This window comes from Fistularia commersonii, chromosome 15, assembly GCF_037954325.1.
Source record: "Fistularia commersonii isolate RoL2024-O1a breed Wild chromosome 15, RoL_Fcom_v1.0, whole genome shotgun sequence".
In the NCBI taxonomy this organism is placed as follows: domain Eukaryota; kingdom Metazoa; phylum Chordata; class Actinopteri; order Syngnathiformes; family Fistulariidae; genus Fistularia; species Fistularia commersonii.
Genome location: NC_141298.1, coordinates 15,741,389 through 15,765,856, shown reverse-complemented (window position 1 = coordinate 15,765,856; position 24,468 = coordinate 15,741,389). Strand labels below are relative to the sequence as shown.

General features: G+C 40.7%; 1 protein-coding gene across 4 annotated transcripts in view; it reads left to right on the top strand.

The window, feature by feature from the left end:
• LOC147226660 (homeobox protein PKNOX2-like) overlaps positions 1–24,468 on the top strand; it is a 154,658-nt gene that overhangs the window by 73,063 nt on the left and 57,127 nt on the right. For all 4 annotated transcript variants that reach the window (XM_086160963.1, XM_086160960.1, XM_086160964.1 and 1 more), the window contains one exon: positions 18,934–19,040. In XM_086160963.1, coding sequence (XP_086017089.1) covers positions 18,954–19,040 — 87 coding nt within the window. In that variant the 5' untranslated portion in view covers positions 18,934–18,953. The remainder of the gene's footprint in view (positions 1–18,933; positions 19,041–24,468) is intronic.

Genomic DNA, 24,468 nt, shown 5'->3' with positions numbered 1-24,468 from the left:
AAAAAAGAACATTTTAATCTCAAATATATTTAGATCTAGTTAGGAGATGGAGCTGTCGAGGGGTTGGCGAGGCTCCGTCCAGACAGGATATTAACTCCTGAGTGATCGGATCGCGGCGGTGTGTCTCGAGTCGGCACGTGTAATCAGATTTCGCTTCCTCACTCTGTTTGAAAAATGATTTACGGATTTCCATTTGCAAAGCCGGCACAATTTGTTTTTGAACTCGCAGCCTCTGCCGTTCTTACAGGATGAGGCCGTATTTAGAAATTCGCTGGGATTTTGCAAACGAAACACAGAGGCTGAGTCACTGAGACACGCCTGTCGACCGGCAGCAGGTCTGAAAACCAAGGCGGCAGCTCCGAAAGAAAAAAGGGAATTATTTAGTTACATTTGCATTATGATTTGTCATTATTATCAGTATTCTTTAAATTATTTGTATTATATTTACAATCACACTCTGCGGCAGCTCAGACAGAAAAAGAGAATTATTTACTTACATTTGCATCATGATTTATCATTATTATTATTATTCTTTAAATTGTTTGTATTATATTTACAATCACACTCTGCGGCAGCACCGAAAGAAAAAGGGAATTATATAGTTACATTTGCATTATGATTTGTCATTATTATTATTATTCTTTAAATTATTTGTATTATATTTACAATCACACTCTGCGACAGCTCCGAAAGAAACTGGGAATTATTTAGTTACATTTGCATTATGATTTATCATTATTATTATTATTCTTTAAATTATTTGTATTATATTTACAATCATACTCTGCGGCAGCTCAGACAGAAAAATAGAATTATTTAGTTACATTTGCATTATGATTTATCATTATTATTATTATTCTTTAAATTATTTGTATAATATTTACAATCACACTCTGCGGCAGCTCAGACAGAAAAAGAGAATTATTTACTTACATTTGCATCATGATTTATCATTATTATTATTATTCTTTAAATTATTTGTATTATATTTACAATCACACTCTGCGGCAGCTCCGAAAGGAAAAAGGGAATTATTTAGTTACATTTGCATTATGATTTATCATTATTATTATTATTCTTTAGATTATTTGTATTATATTTACAATCATACTCTGCGGCAGCTCAGACAGAAAACTAGAATTATTCTGTTACATTTGCATTATGATTTGTCATTATTATTATTATCCTTTAAATTATTTGTATTATATTTACAATCACACTCTGCGACAGGAGTGTTTTATCCATGAATGAAATAAACCTGAAATCCCTGTTTTTTTTTTTTTTTGTTTTTTTTGTATTCTCTTTGTGTTTGCGCGAGGATCCGTGGTGTTTTCATGCACCGTCAAGTTTGCATAACTGCCAGCCCCGTCTGTTGATTTGACCAGGGAATATGGAAAGAAAAAAAGCACCATCCGTTCGGTGACGTATAAACACCCGCAGACGATCGAAGGAGTTTCCGTGATTTGCGGATCCGCTTACTGGATTCACGCTATTGATCTTGGACAGATGTTGAGGAAACAGACATCTTTACTCCTCGACCGAATCAGGTCACCAGATGTCTGGTCTCTTCGTCGCTTCTCTGCATGTTTTAAGAGTCTAACCTGTCATTACCCCGGCTGGGATCTCGGGTCCGGACCTGTCATACATGCCCGTCTGCTCAGTCATCCTCTGCCCACGTCCGCCAGACTCCGCCGTCCCGCCAAGACCAACTGGCTGCACTCCCTTCATCACCGGAGCCGCCGACACTCAAGTGGCTAACAGCGCGCACATACGCGCACACAGCCACCCACCGCCCGCTAATCCCCTTCTCATTAATCCCCCGCCACTCTCCTCAAATATTCCCTTCTGCTGATCTCATTTCGTGCGAGAGGAAGTGTACGTGTGATTGGCTATCGCGGCCAGGGTTCCTCCGCAGATCCCCGGGTCCATTTAAAGCGATATTCCATTTTCAGTCCGGTGGATCATTTCGGAGACTCTCTCGCAGGAGACCGCGGCGGGAGATGGGCCTCAAACCCGGGGAATCGGCAGTCGCTAATACCGTCCAGGATTTTCTCCCCTCCTATTAGACGACCGCAGATAAATCGCACATGTGTTCAACAGCTTGTTTAAAAAGCCGATCCAGGACAAACAAAAAATATTATTACCTCAGCCGGGAGGTGATGCGGTCACCCGGGGCCGTTCCTCCGTCTGGCTGTCGGTCTCGGCGAAAGACCGAGCCAAACAACGTCCCGTCGCCTTTTCGGAACTCGTCCTACCTTGTTTTACGCGGACGTCGATGGATTGCCCGCCTTCTCCGATTGGCCGTCCGTCCACGGGATGGCGGAGAAACCTGGCACGTTTTCGGGGGGAAACTCGGTGAAGGGCTCGAGCACGGCCCATTTCAATCCGGGGTCGGATTTGCTTCTCCGTGCCCGAAACCCCGACATTTTTGCCGTTTCTCTGACCTGAGAGAGTTCACGGGGATTTATAAAGTTCCTCTCCAGTCAGGAACGGCATTATATTCCGTCGGTTAGGCGTGCTGCGAGCGTTCCGCGTTCCCAGGGACGCTGCTGCGAAACACGCAAGCGAGGAGTTCAATCTGAAATTAATAACATCAGTCTGTTGCATCTGTGTTGCAAAATTAAAAAAAAAAAAAATCATCCAGCTCATCCATCAGCCGGCGTTTCTCCGCAGGATTATTCCTAATTTAGATGGAAATCACCCTCGCTGGTGCGGCGGCGGGACGCGAGATCGGCCCATCCATCCTCAGCCTGCTGAAAGGTGGACACCACGAGTCGTGCGCGATCAATCACCGCGCAATTGAATAAAACTAGTTACGAAAACACATTTCGTCTGAACGACGAGACGACGGAAGTTTTCCGAGAGCTCTCTTCGCCTCGTCCTCCGCAGTTTCTACAAATCTACTCTGTTACCAAACGTTTTGAAGTGCATTTCACGATTTCCACACCGGAGTGTTTTGGTCACGGTTGAGTTTCTTTGCCGTCCCGCCTTCGCTTATGTTCTCTGTCGGCTCGTAACCGCGAGCGATGCCTCTCACGTTACACATAAACATTTGATACTTTACTACGACCGGGTCTTAAACGGGCTCGTAATACGTTTTCTGCGATCGCCATGCGAAAGGCGAAGAGGCCAGAAAGTCAAAGTGAAGTGATCGGACGGATTACCAGCCGATAATATCGGAAAGAAAACGTCTCCGTTTCCGTCTCCTTCTGTCTCCACGCTGACGTGTCATTGGGCGAGAGGTTGAATCCCGAATTTACGGAAAGAGGCACGGATTTTGATGTGCTCCTGTGATTCTGCACAGGTTCAGGTAGAACCAATGGTTGCAAATTTGCGAATGTTTTGCTAAAACAAACAAACCAAAAAGGAATTACCGTCATTTCCGGACTATAAGTCGCTACTTTTTCCACACGCTTTGAACACTGCGGCTTATTTAATTTGGCTAATTTATGGATTTTTCACACCGCCAAAACATTTAGACTCAACGATGAAATGAGAGTGAAATTCTGAGGCCGTTAAATTCCGAGACCAAAAAAGACGACGTCAATGGTTTTAGTGCGCAGAAGGAAAACCAAGGTAGCGATCAGCTGGAGTCGGACATAGCGGTGATAGAAAATGGATGAATGGATGGACTTTTCCTTTTCGTTTTTATTATTAATGTTTTTCATCGGCCGTGTTAGAGGCAATGTTCAGAAAAAAAAAAAAAGGAAAATTATTATGTATTTGTTACCGGTATATACACTGCTAATGAAAATAAAGGGAACACTAAAATAACACAGTCTAGATCTGATGGAATTAAATAGTCTTATGAAATACTTTGTTCTTTACATTGTTGAATGTGCTGACAACAAAATCATACAAAAAAAGATCAATGAAAATCAAATGTATTAACCCATGGAGGTCTGGAGTTACATCATGTTGTTGCAGTGTTCCCTTTATTTTTTGGAGCAGCATATATACATATAAATATATATATAGATATATATATATATCTATATATATATATATATATATTACCGTGTTTTCCTGATGATTGAGCACACCTGAATATAAGCTGCGCTAAAAATAAACAAAGGCTGATGAAAAAGATTAATACATAACACAGGGAAAAGTCCATCCATTTTTTGAGCATTTTTGGAGCAATATATATATACTGCTCCAAAAATATTACATAAATAAATTGATTCATAATTATATCAATAATTTTATGATAATAAAATATGTTATTTTACTCAACATATATAAAGCTACATGAAATAAAGGTAAAATAAAAATTGGATAAATTAAATTAGTGAAGTAACCCCAACACCTGAATGCGTAAAATAAAATGCTATGAAAATGTGATTGACCTGGAGTCACATTAAGTGTTCCCTTTATTTTTTTGAGCAGTATGTTTAATTAAAAGTTAAAAAACCACTTATAGACGATTGCGGCCTAGTTATGTGCACGTACATTTATTTCGTTATTTTATATGATTATATGTATATGTATTCAATTGTCCGGAATCGATGGTAGTTCCACATTCGAACGCGGTTTCCAGCAAAGCTTACGATTCCTCGGCGCTGCTTATTTGTAGATCTTCTAGTTTTAAATCGGTGAGCTGAGAGATCATTCTGTTTGGAGACGCTGCTTCGGTCACGGACGCGCAAACATCACATTCACATTCAGACGGTGTTAAAAAGACACATCACAAATGAAAGCCCATGTCGAATGTGGAAATATTTTAATCGGCAGAAATAAAATAAGATAAACTTTATTGATCCCCATAGGGGAAATTCCTTTGTCACAGCAGCGTAACAGTTATGATGTCAAAAAAAAAAAAGGAAAATTAATTTGAATATAAGTAGAGAGATAGCAAGACATCCATGGATAAATAGACAGCAGCAACAATAACAACATCATAATGGGATAATAATGGACAACATAAAGGAAAAATACATCACCAGAAATAAACCACAATATAAATAACACGACAGATCGCATGAGCACAAACACAGCGCGAGTGTTTTAATTATGGTTTTGCTTCATAAATGTGACACGATGGAGTTTACAGAATCGGCCCAGAAGCAAAGGAGCCGCCCCGGTTTCCGAAGATACTCACTGGTCATATTATCCCGCGGGCGGCCGAAGTTGTGACACGGATGGCACCACCTGGCTGCGATAAGGAGGTATCCATTAAAAAGAAGGTGCCTCAGTGATGCAACGGCAGATAAGCTGCACAATGTACTGTATGTTCCTGCAAACATGACTGAGGCTGTGGGGGGGATGAAGAGATGGAAAGAGGAGCAGAGTGTCTGGAAAGGATTCAGCAGGGAAACTCTTGTAGATTGCATTTCCCCTCCGCGAGCTCAGCCGGTCCAATTTCAAGCCCCCGTTTTTTTTTTTTTTTTTTTTTTTTTCTTCTTCATACCTCCAGTGTTCGGATGGTTATCAGCTTAGCGGAGGAAACGCTCCCCTGTGCCGCTACATGACCGAGGTGGCAGTTTCACTCCTTTAAATGTTCATGAAAAAAAACAAAAGAAAAAAACAACAGGCTACATGGCTTGTTACTTTTTTTTAGGAAAAATATTATTTACTGAATATTTAATCTCAGATGGAATTGTTACAGAATCATACTGACTTTCCTGCCTCTGCTGACTTGTTATATAAAATAGTCTTTCTTGTCATTGCGGAGTTTAAGTTGTGCAGTAAATTAATATATACATATATATGTGTGTGTGTGTGTATATATATATATATATATACACATACACAGGACTGTCTGAAAATTAGAATATTGTGATTAAGTTCTTTATCTTCTGTAATGCAATTGAAAAAAACAAATATTACTTTTTCATGATATTCTAATATTTTGAGATAGGATTTTTGACTTTTCTTAAGATGTTAGCCATAATCAGCAATATTGAAATAATAAAAGGCTTGCAATATTTCATTTGATTTGTAATGAATCCAGAATGTATGACATTTTTGTTTTTGTAATTGCATTACAGAAGATAAAGAACTTCATCGCAATAATCTAATTTTCTGTATAGAAATAACAGTCGAGCTGAATATAATCTAAGACAAATATAGATTATCCAAGTATAACTTGGGGAGCTGGAATGGCTCAGATGTGTGGAGTAAAAGTATGAATATAAATATTAATCTGGAGACTCTGGAGAGTGCATTTACCGTACATACGTATCTAATGCACGGTGTTGCAAGATATTAATTTACATATGGATGCCTTAAGGTGTGGTAAGAATAGAGTTTGCAAATAACATCCTTACCAGATGCTGTTTGTGAAAACGTCCTGTGTCGAGCGGCGGGTTTTGCTCGTCAGTGATGACGAGGCGACCCTTCATTCGACAGCAAAATAACACTTATTATGCAAAAAAAAAAAAAAAAAAAACACCTTCACAACTAATATTGTGTTTAGTTGTGTTTATCTGTTTGGTTCTTACAGCTCATCAGATTTTAAGAAATTAAATATCCTTATATAATTACCCCCCCCCCCCCGAAAAATATTAATTATTGCATGTGTAATTTTAAAGTGTGTCAGTCCGTCACGGTCAACCGGCGCGGCTGCAAGACGCCGGTTAAACAGCAGCTCCGACTTGGAATCGCATCCGAACCCTGTTCCCTCACAGAACGTAAGACGTGACGCATTTCAAGCGGGGAATCCTCTTTTCTCAAGAAGCAACTCTTTAAATACCAAAGGGTTTCGCCTTTTTTTTTTTTTTTTGCCGCCCCGAACTGACCTGTCGTGTTCACATTCACCCAACATCCTATCAAATGAGTGAGCAATTTCAACACACACCGGTTTTCAAGCGATAGCTTTTTTGTGCGAATCTCTTTCGGACGTTTTTTTTATGATAACAAAGGAACCGTTCGTCCTCACTTTCTTTTTTTTTCGGCTGCATCCCCTCAGGGGTCACCGCGGCGGATCGCCCGCGTCCTCTTCTGACTTGGGGTTTCCAAAGCTCGCTCCTCGCTCCTGGATCCCGCCAGGTTTTAGGAGACGCTCACGAAATGTAGGCTAATTTTTGCATCATGAAAAAAAAAAAAAAAAAAACGCGAATGTAAGGGCAGAGCCGATGCGGTTCGATGGGACCCGGGGCTCGTTCTTCATAGTTAAATTGCGCACATTAAGGCGACGATAAGCGATGAATATAAAGTCTTCAATACGAGGAAAATGGATAGAGATCAAAGTTGTGCAACGTGTCATCTCACCCCAAAACCTTTTCCACCGTGCTGACACTTTTGCTGTGCTATTTTTGTTGGCGAAGAGGGGGTTCTGTGATGTTAGTACTTTCCACCCACCCTCATCCCTCTGTTTGTGTGTGTGTGTGTGTGTGTGTGTTTGCTTTAGGAAATGATGCAGTAACAGTTTGTGTAAATTTAACAACGGCAGAGCAGAAACCAAAACAAGATCACAGAAGAAAGTCTTGTGATGCCATTTTCTCGCAACACACCAACTGTACTTGGCGTTGCTTATCTGTCTTATTATTAAAATCACGTCGAACACAGGGGGCCAGATTAGCGTGTTGCAGATATTCCACTCCGACGTCTCGCCGATGTACGTTTGCACTTCCATCTCGCAGGGAAACGTTCCCTGTTTCGGTTCCACCAGGGAGCGCTTCTGTTCGGAGTTTCCGGTTTCCTCCCGCCGTCCAAAAACATGCAGGAGCCTCGTTGGAGATCCGAAATCACCCGAACGTGTCCGTGAGAGGATCGACCGGCCCCGTTTGCTCGGATTTCACCTCAAGATGAAAGATTTTGAAAAGACTCGTGTAAAACTGTCAACTCACACCGGCTCAAATGTTGAGTTTTGGGACTCGGTTGAGACCAAAGACTGTTGGTTGGTCTCACCTAAACACTTTTCAAAGATTTGGAAAGATTTCTGTCAGTTATTTCTTCCCAACATGCAATGTTTTTACCGCATAGCAGAAATAGCAGAGCCTCTGCTATTTCAGTCCAATAATCAGAATTATAGGAATTTTATTCTCATTATTGGAGGGAGTAAGGCTTATCATAGCAATCTAAAGGCAGATGAACATCTTTAAATTTAGAAATATACTGCTCAAAAAATATAGGGAACACTAAGAATAACACATCCTAGATCTGAATGAATGAAATATTCGTGTGAAATACTTTGGTCTTTACATTGATGAATGTGCTGACAACAAAATCGAACAAAAATAATCAAGGGAAATTAAATATACGAACCCATGGAGGTCTGGATTTGGATTCACACTCCAAATTTAAGTGGAAAAACACACTAGAGGCTGATCCAACTGTGATTTAATGTCCTTAAAACAAGTTAAAATGAATCAGTGTTGCTTCCTAAGTGGACACTTTGATTTCACACAAGTCTGATTCGCTTGGAGTTACATTGTGTTGTTGAAGCGTTCCTTTCATTGTTTGAGCCCATTATTTATATATGTACAAATATATAGATACTGCTCAATAAATTGAAAACAATTATAAATAAAAAATAATTAATAAATAATGATAATAATTCAATAACAATAAATAAAATAAAATAGAGTAAAATGAAATGATGATAATTATTTTATTATTATTATTATTATTATTATTATTTTATAATTTTATAAATATTTTATAAATACAAAATGAAAATTAGCGGCTAGCTGCACCGGCTAGCTGATCGCTATCTCGGGCTTCCTCCTGCGCACTAAAACCATCAAAGTCGTCTTCTTCGGTGTCGGAGTCGAACGGACTCAGAATTTCACGGTCATTTCATCGGTCCGATGTGACAGGGATAAACGTTTAGCGTCCCTCACCCAAGAAGTCCATATATTAGCCGCATCGTTGTTTGAAAAAAGTCGCGGCTTATCGTCTGGAAATTACGGTACATTGCTTTAAGCTCTAATGCAAACTAAAATCAAAACTCTCACAAACTAAATGTCTCATGTGCTTCGACTGAGTCCAGCTGATAATTCAAATCTAGTTCCCCTTGTCTATTTTCTTTCTTGTCTATTTTCGTATGCTTGGTGTCTTGCTAGACCGTTGGTACCGCAGGAATAAATTCAGTTAAAGACAAATCATTTGAAGCGCTGCAAACACAGCAAGTGCAGCAAATGCACTTTACTCATAGGACGGAGCGGCGGGTTTGAAGTGAAACGTCTTTTTTGGATCACCTCATTGCGGGTCACGGCACCGATAGGACGACTCAAATAAAGCGAAACTCTCAATTTACCAGTCTATTTATGTGCGGCGTCATGTACGGCCATGGGCTGTGGGTCGCGACCGCACAAATAAGGTCACAAATAAGAGCAGCTGAAAGGAGTTCCTCTGGCAGGGCGCCTGGGCTTTTAGCCCGAGAGATAGGATGAAGGGCACGGACATACTTTGACATCTTGGAGTAGAGCCACTGCTTTTCTGCTCCCGTGGGGTTATTTTATTTTATTTTTCTTTTGGGGCATCTGGTGAGGACCCTCTTGGATGGATTATACACTGTCTATCATAAGTATTCACCCTCTTGGATGTTTTACCCCTTTTAGTGCTTTCATACACCGATCATGGTCGATAAATTTGACTTTTTTTAACACAAAAAATGATTGGAAAAAAATCTTTATTGTGAAAGTGAAAACAGATTTTTTCAAAGTAATTTCAATGAAATAAAATATATAAAGAAATTTAATTGATTGCATAATTAATTAAGAATTAATGTTCTTCTGTCTTCATGTATTAACTTACAAAGGGGGTGATTAATTATGCAAACAATTATATTTCTTTATATATTTTTATTTCATTGAATTTACTTTGTAGAAATCTGTTTTCATTTTGACATTAAAGAGTTTTTTCCAATAAATTTTTGTGTCAAAAAAACACATTTTATTGATCATGATTGATTTATGAGAGCGCTAAAATGGTAAAACTTCCTAGGGGGTGAATAATTATGATTTTTCGGGTTTTCTGCCTCTCAAGAAAAGAGACACCTTGTCGACCTGATCGGACCTGATCACGGGGAAAAAAAAAACGTCAGTAGATGGGTGACATAATGCTCCTCGACTCCGTCCACCCCTTTTCGCCATATCCTCCTCTCTCGTGCCGACAAACTGTTTTCTTTCACCGTTAATTTTCGTTTTTTCGATAGACTCTGTCTGGATTCCGCCCGGATCTGCACCGTCCTTCCTCCGTCTGTTTCCGAGAGAAATCCTCCACGGTGCCTCCAGCCAAATGATAGCGTTTGAAATTGCAACGTCGAAATGAAAACGCAAGCTCGACTCATGTAAATGAATGTTTAGAATTATAATCAGGGGAGCCTCCAGATTGCCGTGGCGAAAGCGCCGTGCATAAAATACTCACTCGACACAGGGTTATGTTACTTTCTTCTCCTTAATTTTGGTTAGTTAAAAAAAAAAAAAAAAAGTCAAATAAATCTCGATGAAGAAGATTTGGAACGGCGCAAATCACCAAGTAGCAGTCCTCCCGTCCTTTTCATCTTGGTCTAATACTGCATGTTTAGCTTTTTCGGAAAAGGGAAATTCATCTCATTACAATAAGAGCTTTTAGCTATGCTAATGACGGTATTTGCATGCAAACCACCTGTCACTGGGGAATTACAACATTTTATTTTTTTTTTTCCACCGTGCAATAGTTTTACCACTATCCATATTACTTGGGACTTTAATCTAAATTTTAAAAGCAGGAAGGAACCCAATCAAACCAGAATCTGTAATAACCAAACAAACATTTGCATAAATACAAAGACAACAAGAATTGCAGTCTGATTGGACCACTGACGCCTTTGTCAGTAGTTAGAAAGAAAGCAATGAATCTCTGAAACTGTCATACCCGGGGGAAATCCTCATGTCTTCATTACAGCTGCGGGGCATATTTGAATATATGAAGGACATTCATTAAGAAGTTCAGTTTGAAAGAAGAAAGTGGAAAGGTTATAGATTTAAAATTCAGGCGTAGAATGTCATTGGAAGCTGATAAGGACACTTGGGGTAAGTAGGGGGGGAGAAAAGCGACGGTCTGGAAACCGGCGTCGTGTTGACATTGACTATATTGACATCAACCGCAAGATCCCGATTGCCGCCCTGACCTCGAATAATACGATTTTCCACTCATATTCTGGTACGTCACTTTACATTGTTGGTTTCAAAAGTCAAAATGCGTCGCGTTTTCATAGCTTTGGCCCCCACAAACAAAACAAAATAAATAAATCAATGAACCGGTGCTTTCCTCACAACAGTTCTCATTTTCTTCAAATTCGCCGGAAATGTTCAGGATGCTTTGCAAATTGCTGGGATAAACGTGAAAGGTCGATGAGCCACGCGCACAGTTGGATAATCGCAACAGGAAAATTCCCAGTTAATTCAATTATCGCTCACTTTCTGGTTAAGTAGATTGGAAATGGCCGTCGAATGGAAGAGTGTGCTGAGTAAACAGGGTTTAAATGGTTTAGTGCCGTCCATATAAATGCGGCGAATGATCAATGGGGGTGCAAAGTTCCCATCTATGGACTTCGTCATCATCTGATCTGCTAGATATACCATGGATGTAACTTTTGGTTGTCTCCAAAAACCCATTGAGTTTATAAGCAACATTTTTACAGCACACTGTACACAACCCAACACAGCCCCCATCTCATTGTACTATCCCATAAAGTCGTCATCCTGGGTGCACTATAGGCAGAATAGACAATACACACACATATATATATATATATATATATATATATATATATATATATATATATATATATATATATATATATATATATACACATACATATATATATATATGTATATGTATATATATTTTTTTTTTTAAATTTCATTGTGTCTTACACATTAAAAATAATTTTAACAATACTAATTAATGATTATGATTATTGTTGTTGTTATAATAACCATAATAATAATAATGATAATAACAATAATAAACACAACTTTTATAATATCTATAATAATAATAATAAAAATGTATAATATAATGATAATGTCAATAATAATAATTTACTAGAACAACAACAACAACAATAATAATAATAATTTACTGGAATAATGATAACAATAACAGTAACAATAATAATAATAATAATGATAACAATAATAATAATAATACTAAGAAGAAGAATTTACGAGAACAATATTAATAATAATAAATTGTTATTATTTTTATTATTATAGGCAGAATTAGTATCTATATGCGTAATTAGACTCAATTAGATATTGGGCTTTGCCTTCAGTCTCGGCACAAAGGCGTCACCACAATGGCAAACATTTCTTCTTTGGATGTTTTCCAACACCAGACATCCCCCTCGCCGCAGCATTAGCAAAACATGAGGTAACCTCAGCTAGGTGTTCTCCGCCGGTCTCGGGGCCCGCGAGACCGAGCCGGCCAAACAAACGCCGACATCAACCCCCGACCGGGAGTTAACGATGTTCAGAACAATACCGAAAAGTCCTTGACCAAACTTCAAATCCGTGCCTCGTCTATCCGGCGGTTATTGAGTCCAATCAACAAGAGCGGATGAATAAATGATACTAGTATGAATTGTAAGCGTGTCTTGCTGAGGAGCGGGATGTTGTGCGGCTGGACGGACGGAGGGAGGGAGGGAGGGAGGGAGGGCTGCTGGCTCAGGTTAATGAGGCGGTCGGGGAGAGTCGGCTGGGTCCTGACTGCGCCCAGAGTGTGGAGCTCACTTCAGCCTGGGGGGGATTTGTAGCCTGAAGACCACAAGTGAGACTCTCTCATTGCCTCTGGCTATGTATGTACTTTGAGTGTGTGTGTGTGTGTGTGTGTGTGTGAGAGAGAGAGAGAGAGAGAGACATGACACTGGTCGAAGCTTTAGTAGCTTTTCCTTGTGTATTGGCATTTGCCGATTTCTATACACGCCTGTGTTTGCATGCACACTCCTTCCTGAGTGGATGCGGCGATGTATTTGTGCTCTGATCTGTGTGTTTTGCGATTTTCCGTGTTGAATCCGACCACAAACGTGTACACACACACACACACACACACACACCGCTACCCCCCCCCCCCTCTCCTCCGCCGCCCCGTTCTCATTACCATTCTGCCCTTCCCTCCATCGCTTTACCCGGCGCCATCAAGGCCTCGCCTCCTTGTGTTTGCATTGTAAATTAGACCCGACAATACGGCGATGATTAGAACCTACACTTATTCAAAAACACCTGATTTATTTATTCATCCTCCAGCCCTGCAGGACATTGAAATGCATAATATCTGACCGAGAAGACATACCCACGATTGAACGTTATTCATTACATCGGCGGGTCAGCGTCCTCTCGCGGAGGGCGGATTAGATGGGGTTTTGATATGACGACGCCCAGAACCAAATCTCCATCCGTCCACGGCAGGGCGACCCAAAGTCAGATAACGTTTCAGCGCGGGTTAAAAAGTGGCGCGACCTTTCACCGCTTCGCTATCCGAAACCGACGATTTTAATCCTTCGGCGCAAAACGATGTTTATCGATTCGCTTTAGGGTCGACATCGGGATCCAGATATACAAACGAGTGTTCGTAAAATCAGATGAGACGTTTTGAGTTTCGAGAAATTGACGTCCTCGCGTTTTCTTACTTCTTAAAGGTATTCCTGACACATTTTGATTGAGAGATATTTGCAGCCTCTAACAAGTACTTGGACGCAAAACAGAAAAATATGCTTTTAAATATCAAGAATGTTTTGTGATCTACTTTTCGGAACCGTGTGGAAATGAAATGTTGGTATTCTTCAGTGATCGGACTTTTTTTCAACGTGGAATTTAAAGATATTTTTTTGGCAGCGAGTGAACTATATTGAAGATTCAAGATGCCGCTCGCTCTGCTTTTCCGTCTGACTTTGGTCGATCTGGAGAGACTCGGTCGCAGAAAAGTAAACGTTCACAAGCGGAGCAGTTTACGGTCCGTTGGCAAATCTGAAACAAACGCGCGCTCGGGTGCGACGCCGGGAAAGAAACCCCGGCGGGAACAAAATACAAGGGAAGAAAAGATGACTATCGGATCTTAACCCCACGGGCGACACCAAGGAAATCTTATTCCTCACGGGCGGAACTAGAGATAACTGGAGGGAGACGGGCGCGGTGCAAAAATCTGTGTAACGGAGTCTTAAGTGGAAGTGGATGCAGGTTTTAGGATTGAGGCAAAACAAGAGACACAGGAGAAATAACACACAATATGTTCTGTAGAGCAAATACGAAACATGTACGATGCGACTTTTTAAACACCATAAATCTTGCAATCTGGCGGCTCCAACCTCGGTATCCTTCTACCCAGATCTCCACCGTCGCACCTCCTCCAAACCGTCTCAGTCAGAACATCTGCCTGCTGTCAGTTTCTCTAAATGATAGCATCTAAAACTGCGAAGGCGAAATGACAACGCAGTGCATTTTTATCCGGATCAAATCTGACATATTTAAACCGCACTTTAAACTCAAGTCATACTTATATCGCCACTAATGCCTTCCGCAAGATGTATATGATTGCACACTATTTATTTTTATTATTATCCTTTACGTCCTCCGAGCCGGTAGCTCTCATTGTCTCATCGCAAAAAGTCTTGATTCTTCTTCTTGATATTTGCACCTTAGCTTAGCATTTCCAACATTTAGCTCAAAGGATATCCGAATATTGCAGCATTTAGAGTGCGTTTTCTTTGGAATCCGACTTTCTTACTGTCTAATCAAGAGGAGGGGTTCATCCTCTTCGTCCCAACCGTCACGTGGAATAAATCTTCAATTTAAAAATAAAAGGTTTTTAAATAGCATCTTTACTTATTGTTAGAAAATTACCTGCTTTTCCGTTGGCCCCGACACCCTCATCAGCAAAACATGGTTGTCAAACGTGGACATGGTGTGGAGGGTTTTCCGCTTCTTATTTGTTTGTTAATAAGAAAGGTTATTAACAAAAGGTTTGTTTGTTAATTTTGTTTGTTTGTTTGTTAACAAAATGCACAGAGAACTGAGAAGAGAGAACTGGGGGGGAGTGTTGTTGAAATTGCATTTCAGGAATCTCAGGTTGTTCGCCATGTATTTTTTTAACCAAACAGTTCATTACATATTAAGTTTTTTTTTTTTTTTTAATTATATTATAAAAATATATATATATATATTGCTCAAAAAAATAAAGCGAACACTTGAACAACACAATGTAACTCCAAGTCAATCACACTTGTGTGAAATCATAGTGCCCACTCAGGAAGCAACACAGATTCATTTTGACTTGTTTTAAGGACATTACATCAAAGTTGGATCAGCCTGGAGTTTGTTTTTACACTTTAATTTTGAGTGCGATTCCTAATCCAGACCTCCATGGGTTGATACAATTGATTTCCATTGATCATTTTTGTGTGATTTTGTTGTCAGCACATTCAACTGTGTGAAGAGCAAAGTATTTCATAAGAATATTTCATTCATTTAGATCTAGGATGTGTTTTTTTAAGTGTTCCCTTTATTTTTTTGAGCAGTGTATATATATATATATATATACATTAATAAAAAAAAATTTACCTATAGCAGGTATTTTTTTTTTATAATTTACCGTTCTCCTTTAAGGAAAAAAAATGGACATTTTGTTATTTCTAGATTATTATGCTACGATTTTACCGGTCCGCCCCCCCTTGACATCAAATTAGTATGAGGCCTTGGGACCAAAATGAGATCGACACCCCGCTCTAACCGGTCCGGGCGTTATCTCTCTGGCATCACGCGCATGCATCTCCATCGTGGTTATTTTCTGTTTTACTTGTGAAGATTGAGTCAGTTGCGCTCGCGCCGACACCTCTGCTCACCGCTTTGTGGGTCTCATATGAGAGAGGGCGAAGTGTGATGATTCAACGCGAGCGAGGGCCAGGTCTTATTATAAACCGGCGCAAAACCCCTGCCAGGTCACAATCTGGAGTGCAAGAAATGTTCTCCGCCTTCCTGCTCACTGTTTAAATAACATTCTTTTTTTTTTTTTTTTAATTTCGGGGGTGGCAATCCCCGGTTTGAAATTAAAAGAAGAGAATTAATGTGCGGTTTATTCATCTTTCAAACGCAAAAGGAGGATTGCGGGTGGCGGCCGGTGCCCGCGTGACCGGACATGCGTCTCATGTCAAAGCCGTAAAAAAAAAAAAAAAAATGATAAAAAATAAATAAAATCCAGGGGACGAAGAGATAAATTGTGCTTTCAATCCTGCGCCGGCCTCGTTCCGCACCTGGGAATTGCCACAGACACGGATGCTGAATCGAGGTATTTCTCGTCGCGCGGAATCCGGTAGAAGACCGCGAGTGCCTCCAATCCAAATTCGCACCGCCCTTTGATGTTTCTTTGAATAATTTTATGCCTACTTCTCATTTTTTATGCTTGCCATTGAATTTTGATTGCAACTACAGGCACTTTTCGAACCGATATGCATTAAGGACTCGGTAATAATTCAAAGTCCCTTTGTCGAGCGACAAACATTGTCATTTGTCCCCAAAATGGATCCCGTCGCTCATTGCGTAACCCGTTGCACCTTTGAAATCGCGGTGGGAAGCCGGAGTCGTGTTAGCACCGGCTTTTTCCCGGAGTTTTAATCCCGCGATTGAAATAAATCCCCTTTGATTTTTGTTTCTGTCTTTTACTGTTTGTTTTGTGTCTTCACCATTCAGTCTGCAGCCGACGGCACAATGTTTGTGCGCATCTTTCGCCGGCGTGTGTGTGTGTGTGTGTATTTGTGCAGGATGCGCGCTCGGATTTGGCATTTACCGGCTCGTTCCTTCGAGGGACGGTGAAACTTGAGAGGCCCGCCTAAAATACTGTGCTGTAATTGGAATTGGTTTATCTTCAGTCTCATCAATTAATGTGCAATTTTCCATTTAATCACTAACACGCTCGCTGCATTTGCAATTAAAATGAGGACTGATAACAGAGAAGATGCCTCTCAGCTGATAACAGTTGGAATGAGAAGAGAAAACCAGAAGACGCAATCAGTACCATAAAAAAAAAAAAAAAAAAGACCCATACTCGCAGAGACACGCACATCGCATTGGCACACAAACAAGTATGAGCGCGCACGGCGAAATACAGTATTATTTCGCGCTGAATACAGTACGACATGATGAAACGTGCAGATTTGCGGCTAATACCCAGACGGAGCCGGGCCGATATTTAACGGCGCTCTTCTGGCAGCGCGTGCGGATTCAGATTCCAACTTAAATGAAGTTGCCAGTTGTCTCGACTTTGACTTCTCCAGTGTGAGATTCTACCCGAGTCCGGGTCTCAGTGGGGGATGAGCTCACTGGAGGGAAAAGTCTGTCATGCTTTGCCCTGATTTGGAAGAGATGGATGAGATGTTTGTATCACTTCCTGTCGTGCATGAATAACCTGAAAACTATGCGTTCCTTCTTTTTTTTTCAAGGAGCAGCGAGTTCAGCATCGGAGGGGCATTTCGGAGCTTTTCTGCAAAAGTGCATATTCTTTTTCCCGAAGTAACCTTGAGATTCGATGAAAACGCACGTCTATTTATAGTGTTCAAGTTTTTCATCAAGTGAGGCCGTTCCTATGTGTTATTAAACAGATCCTTGGACGCCGTTCCTTCAAAACTTGTAGAATGAAGCTGCTTAACTAAACAAACCCTGGTTAGCGTTAAGCTGAGATACCAAATGAGCTCACAATGTTCACACAGATGTTCCAGGTCGCAATCAGATGTTTCCCGCCGGGTAAAAAAAACGGTCTCCGATGTCCAGAGAGCACAAGCTGTGTCTGTTTACTTTACGCCGGACGTACACAAACCTTAGAAGCGGTTTGTCGTTCCCACAATTGAGCCCCAATATTCATATACGGGCACAAGTGGCTGGTTCACGAAAGCACCAGGAAATAGCAGCAAGTTTCCTTCCTGGATTAGAGACAGTTAAAGGATCCAAATTTCAGTAATAATACTGACAGCGACACAATCTGAAGAGTGCACGGGAGAGGATACCCAACCCACGCTTTTTAGGACCTGTCAGTACTCAAACGCCGAGTTTTATTAGCCTGTTTAGATCAGATGCACATCAGCCTCTGTAGTAAAGCGATTTGATTTGATGAAAAGACATAAAGCATCAAAATGCGATGTCATCTGTCATGCTTTGTTTTGGGGCTCTCATTTTTTGGCAAATGACATTGAAATAGCATGTTAATTTCTCAATGTAGTTAACCTTGATTTTTTCTTTTTTTTTTTTTTAATTCAGTTTTTAATTTTCTTTCTCGGGTTCAGCTAAAATCGACGATTTGCCTTCAGATGCATGAAAAAGCCCTTTTCCCCTCTGGCCAAATTAGGTAATCTACAAGACATTTTTCATGCAGCGTATACACATAGGTTATATGTAGCTCCAGGACAGTGCACCTGCTGTGCTTGCCTATAGTAAGTTAGATCAGTGGTAGGGGGTCTGCATGTGTGTGTGTGTGTGTGTGTGTGTGTCCATGCAATTGTGTATAATGTACCACTGAAGCAATTAGCTCCTTCGGTGGGGGTGATGGTTACGGCGGTGTTCCGCGGGGTAAAGCCCTCAGCCCTGTGGGTTCCAGCCAATAGCAATTAGCCCACCGACAACAGCCCTAATTAGCCGCCTTGATTGGCTCGGTAACGTTGCAATAACACCGGCAGGATGACCGCGGCGACTTAATCCACTATGATGTATTTTTCCGAGGACCTCCGCAATTACAGAACCGGCGCGGTCGTCCGTAACGGCGTTATTATTTTCCCGTGTTCCTGCTAAGGTATTTCTTTAAAAGGGCTCGATCATTCTCTTTGTGCTTTTGTCGGCGAGAGCGAGCGAGAGAGCGAGAGGGAGCGAGTGAAATCCTGCAGGGAAGACTTTAATGCATCTTCTATTATTTCATTATAGCAGCACCTGGTGGCTGGTGCCGTTATAGACTTTGCGCCGTCTTCACTGTCACTAAATTCCTGACTTTTTCCGCCCCTCCTCCTCTTCTTCTTCTCCCCCACAGTCTCGATGTGAAGCAATCCCATGATGCAACATGTGTCCCCAGCACCTGCAGTGACGATGATGGCCACCCAGAGCGTTCCTCCACCATCGTACCAGGAGAGCCAACAGGTCAGGGCCTCCACGATTAAAATCCACCCGGTTTTTGTTATCTCATCGTGATCATATCGTGGCAACTGGACTTGTATTTCTTCACTTGAAGATGTTTCGGCCCTCATTTGAGAGGCTTTTTCAGTTTTGGGCGGTTCTGGGTTATGGTGGCTTGTTGTGTAAATGAAAGAGTTGATCGGCTGAAACTAGGTTTAAAGTGGGTTGTTATGCCTTTGCTACCTCTATCTTTACCTTATGTTGTATCTCCCTTTACTCCTGTTGTTCTCTTCAGTCCTCTCAGTGTCCCACTTCTTCCTTGCTAACCGCTTTCTCTGTATACACCCCTGCACTTCCTCATTCCACCACCAAGTCTCCTTATCTACTTTCCTTCCAGATGACACACCAAGTACTCTTCTACCTGTCTCCCTGATAACACTTGCTGTTGTTGTCCAATCATCTGGAAGCTCACCCTGACCAACCAGACCCTTTCTCAACTCCTCCCTGAAAACCATACGACACTCCTCCCTTTTCAGCTTCCACCATTTTGTCCTCTGCTCTGCCTTTGACCTCATCATCTTCCTTGTTACCAGAGTCTCCTGCAAACCACCATCCGATGCTGTTAGGCTACACTCTCACCGCAACTACTTTTGCCGTCACTGATCTCTTGCCGGTTACCTCGTCTATACAAGATGTAGTCTACCTGCATGCTCCTACCTCTGCTCTTATAAGTTACCCTATGTTCCTGTTTTTTTCTGGGGAAAAAAGTGTTCCCTACAGCCATTTCCATCTTTTTTTGCAAAAATGTACCACGTTCTGTCCCTCTGCATTCCTATCCTGTGTGCCAAGTCTGCCCATCACTTCTTCATCCCCTCTATTGCCTTCACCAACATGTCCATTGAAGTCTGCACCAATTACCAGGATATTCTGCATCAGTGCATCTAGTTCCTTCCAGAACTTCTCCTTCTACTCAAACTCATAACAGTCACAGCTTTGAACATTGAACCACTCACAACATTGAGCATCACACCTTCAATTTCCAGTTTCAGACTCACAAGTCTATAAGGCTTTCTTTTCACCTCTAGGACGTTCCTAACAAACTCCTCCCTCAAGATAACTCCTACTCCATTTCTCTTCTTGTCAGCACCATAATAGTACAACTTAAAGCCTGCTCCTAAGCTTCTTGCCTTACTACCTTTCCATCCGGTCTCCTGGACACACAGTATATCCACCTTCCTTCTCTGCATCATGTCGACCAACTCTACCTTTTCCTGTCATCGTCCCGATATTCAAAGTCCCTACTCTCAGTCCCAGACTCTTGCTTTTCCTCCTCTCTCTCTGCTTCCTCCTCTCCTTCTTTGACCTACAGTAGCCCAGTTTCCATTGGTTCCCTGTAGGCCATCGGTGTCAATGGCATTCGTTGTTAACACGGGCCTCGACCGATCCGCTATGATCTGGTTATTAGGTTTGATTCGCGTGTTTGGTTTTGGCAAAAGTTTGGAAAAAATCAGTGGATTAGGCTGGAGGCTTTCAATCATCCAAAAAAACGGTTGATGTCAGAAAAGTTGCAAGATCTTAGGAGATAAACTCAACCAATCGTCACACAGGGGACAGGATTCAAAGTACACTGCTCAAAAAAATAAAGGGAACACTAAAATAACACATCCTAGATCTGAATGGATGAAATATTCTTATGAAATACTTTGTTCTTTACATAGTTGAATGTGCTGACAACAAAATCACATTATGCAAATAATACCATTTGTAAGAGACTAGGAAGTAAGCTACGCTCTTCATTTATATAATATGATAGCAGCATCAAATTGTGAATAATAATAATAATAATAGTAAAAAAAACTAAATAAGTAAAAACAAAGGTATGATAATAATACGACAGGATAATAATTCAATAAAAAATAAAGTTATGCACGGCTCAAAAAAAAGGGAACACTAAAATAACACATCCTCGATCTGATTAAAATGAAATATTCTTATTGAATACTTTGTTCTTTACATAGTTGCATATGCTGGCAACAAAATCACACAAAATGACCAGTGGACATCGCATGTATGAACCTATGGAGGTCTGGATTTGGAGTCACACTCCAAATGAAAGAGTAAAACACGCGACTGGCTGATCCAACTTTCATATAATGTCCTTAAAACAAGTCAAAATGAATCAGTGTTGCTTCCTTAGTGGACACCCTAATTTCACACAAGTGTGATTGACTTGGAGGTTTTTTTTTTAGTTTAGCCACAAATTTGGCTCGTATTCTGAGCATTTTGTCTTAATTTCTTTGCAGTTCATTGTTATTTATATTTATCTACAAACGCCTATCCTGCACCCAAGGTTATCAGGGTGCTGTAGCTGATCCCGGCCGCCATTGGACGAGTGGCGGGGTTCACTCTGGACTGGTCGTCGGTCGATCACGAGGATACTCTTGTAGACATACGGCCATTCACTGTCTCATTGACGGGTTGGCGGTTGAGGTTCTCCAAAGAACCTCATGCATGTTTTTGGACTGCGGGAGGCACTCCATGCAGACACGAGGAGAACTTGGAGACTCCACACCGAAAGGCAACCGCAGAGCGTGTTGCTGTGAGGTGGAAGCGCTAACTTTTGCATCTGTTCGATTATTATTTGAAGGAAATCTGTCAAACTCAAGGCCCGTGGGCCAAATATGGTCCACCACATCATTTTATGTGGCCCGCAAGAACATCTTAAAAGGTCCGATTGTGTTATAATGCATAAGTCAAACGCTTGCATCGACCATAAACTACATTTCCTACAATTCATGCTAATCATGTTAGCCGCAAAATGACAGCATCCCACCATGAGATCGCAGTGTATCCACATCAGTGCCGTTTTCAATAAGTGGAATTGAGAAATAGAAATGATCCCTAAATGTCCAGGAAGGGAAAAGTTGATGCAGATGGAAGGCGAAGACATGTTTGAGCTTCAAGGAGAAAAAACGGTAGCATCCTTTGTCAAAGAGTTCAATGTATGACCGCATTTTGACACCAAACATGGAGTTAAGTATGCTAAAGTTAGCCTTCCAGGAAAACAACAAATTGTACAAGAATTAAAAGCCGAACTACGACGGCAGCAGAACGTATTTACAAAAGCCACATCCAAAAACAGCAGCAACGAAAGCTACAGAGTTATTCTACATTAGGGAGGAGTTCCATTTATTTTACATTACTTTTGGTTACATTTAGACTGTTGGCGTTACATGTGGCCCTTTTAGGGCAACCATTACGCCGATGTGGAAAATGAGTTAAAGGATTAAAAGTATTCAGTGCTGTTTTGGCAGCTGAAAAGTTTGATAAAGGGTAAAAGTGGGGAATCCATCCTGGATGCATGCGTTTATGCAGCTTCGTCTGGTCTTTCCGGACTATTTACTGCATCTGCCGGCGTTTACGATGCATCGGCTCTCGATATTTCCTCCAATCACGTGCGACCCCCTCGGACAGCTCAGGTTGTTTGTTTCTTCCCTCTTCATCGTCCCCGACCCTTCCGTTCCGGTAGATGTTAAACATGTTGAAGTTTTCTTCTGAACGCTCGCTTCTTCTCTGCCGTCCTCTTTGTTTCCTGCCGCCGCCTCGCGTTATTTTTAGTTCACAGGCAGCGAACGCGTCTCTCCTTCCCTTGACTTTCTCACACACTCGGCGCTGTGCCGCGATGCATCACCACAGGAAGCGCCACTGTTTTGACTAGCGGGACTTTGATTTGACAGATACATGTTTTTATGCTATTATCAGTGTTCTTTCAATCCCCGTTCCCCCCCTTTGGTTCCTTCCTTGTGTATCAAAATATAGTTGAACTGTATGAAAAGGTATTTGACGGCAAGTTTAGCTGAAGGAAAATAATAAAACCGCAGCGACGGTCCCTGTTGGAGACGCTTCAAACGCGTTAATGCTTGTAATTATGAAATCATACATGAGGATTTATGGTGACGATACATATAGAACAGGGATGTCACGCGCATGACCTCGCTACCTCAACCGTTCACATGCCATGCCATTTTTGTTTGTTTATTTCATTCTTGTCATCGCTATCGTCACTCTATATTTATTGTTGTTTAGTTCTGGTTGTGTATTTTCCAGCCTCACTGCTCCTTTATGTTGTCCATTATCATCCCTGATGTTGTTACTGTTGTTGTTCTCCCTGCTCTCTATTTATCGGTGGATTATCCTCTATTTTCTATCTGTCTATTTATATTCCAATTCATATTTATTTATATGTTGTTTTTTTTTTTAAATTTATTTATTTATTTATTTTATTTTTAAAAAAACTGTTACGCAGCTGAGACAAATTATTGATCCCCTGGTGGGGATCAATAAGGTTTATCTTCTCTTATTTTCACCGACGGTCACATCAGCGTAACTGTTGCCATCAAAAGGCCACATGTTATCGGTAACAATAGAAATGTAAATAAATGTAAAAATATGTAATGTAAAATGAATATAATATAAAATATAAAAATAAATAACTACCCCTTAATGTTAAATAACTCTGAATTTATTACTCATTCAAATCCAAAATGTTACATATGGATTTGCATACATGGAAAAAAAAAATGTTTTTACAAGTTTAGCTCCATATTTGGTGTCACAATGCTGATGCTGCCTCATAAGGCTATCAGACTTTTTAATTCCTCTTCCTTCAGCCAAAGGCAATATTCAAATCTTTGTACTTTTTAAGATCTTAAAATGTTTTATGGCCTTGACTTTGACACTATTATTGTTATGTTTTACTTTGCGGCTAACGTGATCGGCATGACTTTTGGGAAATGTAGTTTATGGTCAATGCATGCGTTTGACTTATTTATTTTAAGACGATCAGACCTTTTAAGACGCTCTCGCGGGCCACATTTGGCTCTCGGGCCTTGAGTTTGATGCATTCACAAACTATTGTAAATGGATCCTATTTATTTGACCACCTGGATTTCAACTGTGATTCATTGATTTATTTTGTCCCCTGCAATTTTGTAACTATAATAATTATTTCGATATTTATGGACGATAAGAACACAGAAGATTCTCAGCATTTTGTATCGGGGTTTGACACGGAACTGCAAACAAATAGCCGTGATCATTCTAGCCGATCTAAACGGCAGAACAATATCTAAAATGCTTCGCTCTCTGAAACATCCCGGCCTTTGTCCTTCTAAAACATGCAGTGGGTTTATTGGACCCGGAGCTGCAGCGTGTCCCAGACAACAGAATTGCTGGAACAAACAGCAAATGAATGACTGAATGATCTATTTCTTTCTGATGCCTTCTTCTGATCTGTGCAGCACTTTGATCGAAAGCACTTTATTAGATAAATTATTTATTAGTTAGGAAACCCGTGCAGACAAGAGGAAAACATGGAGACTCCATGCAGAAAGGCCCATCTTCTATAATAATAATAACAATGATGATAATAATAATAATTATTATTATTATT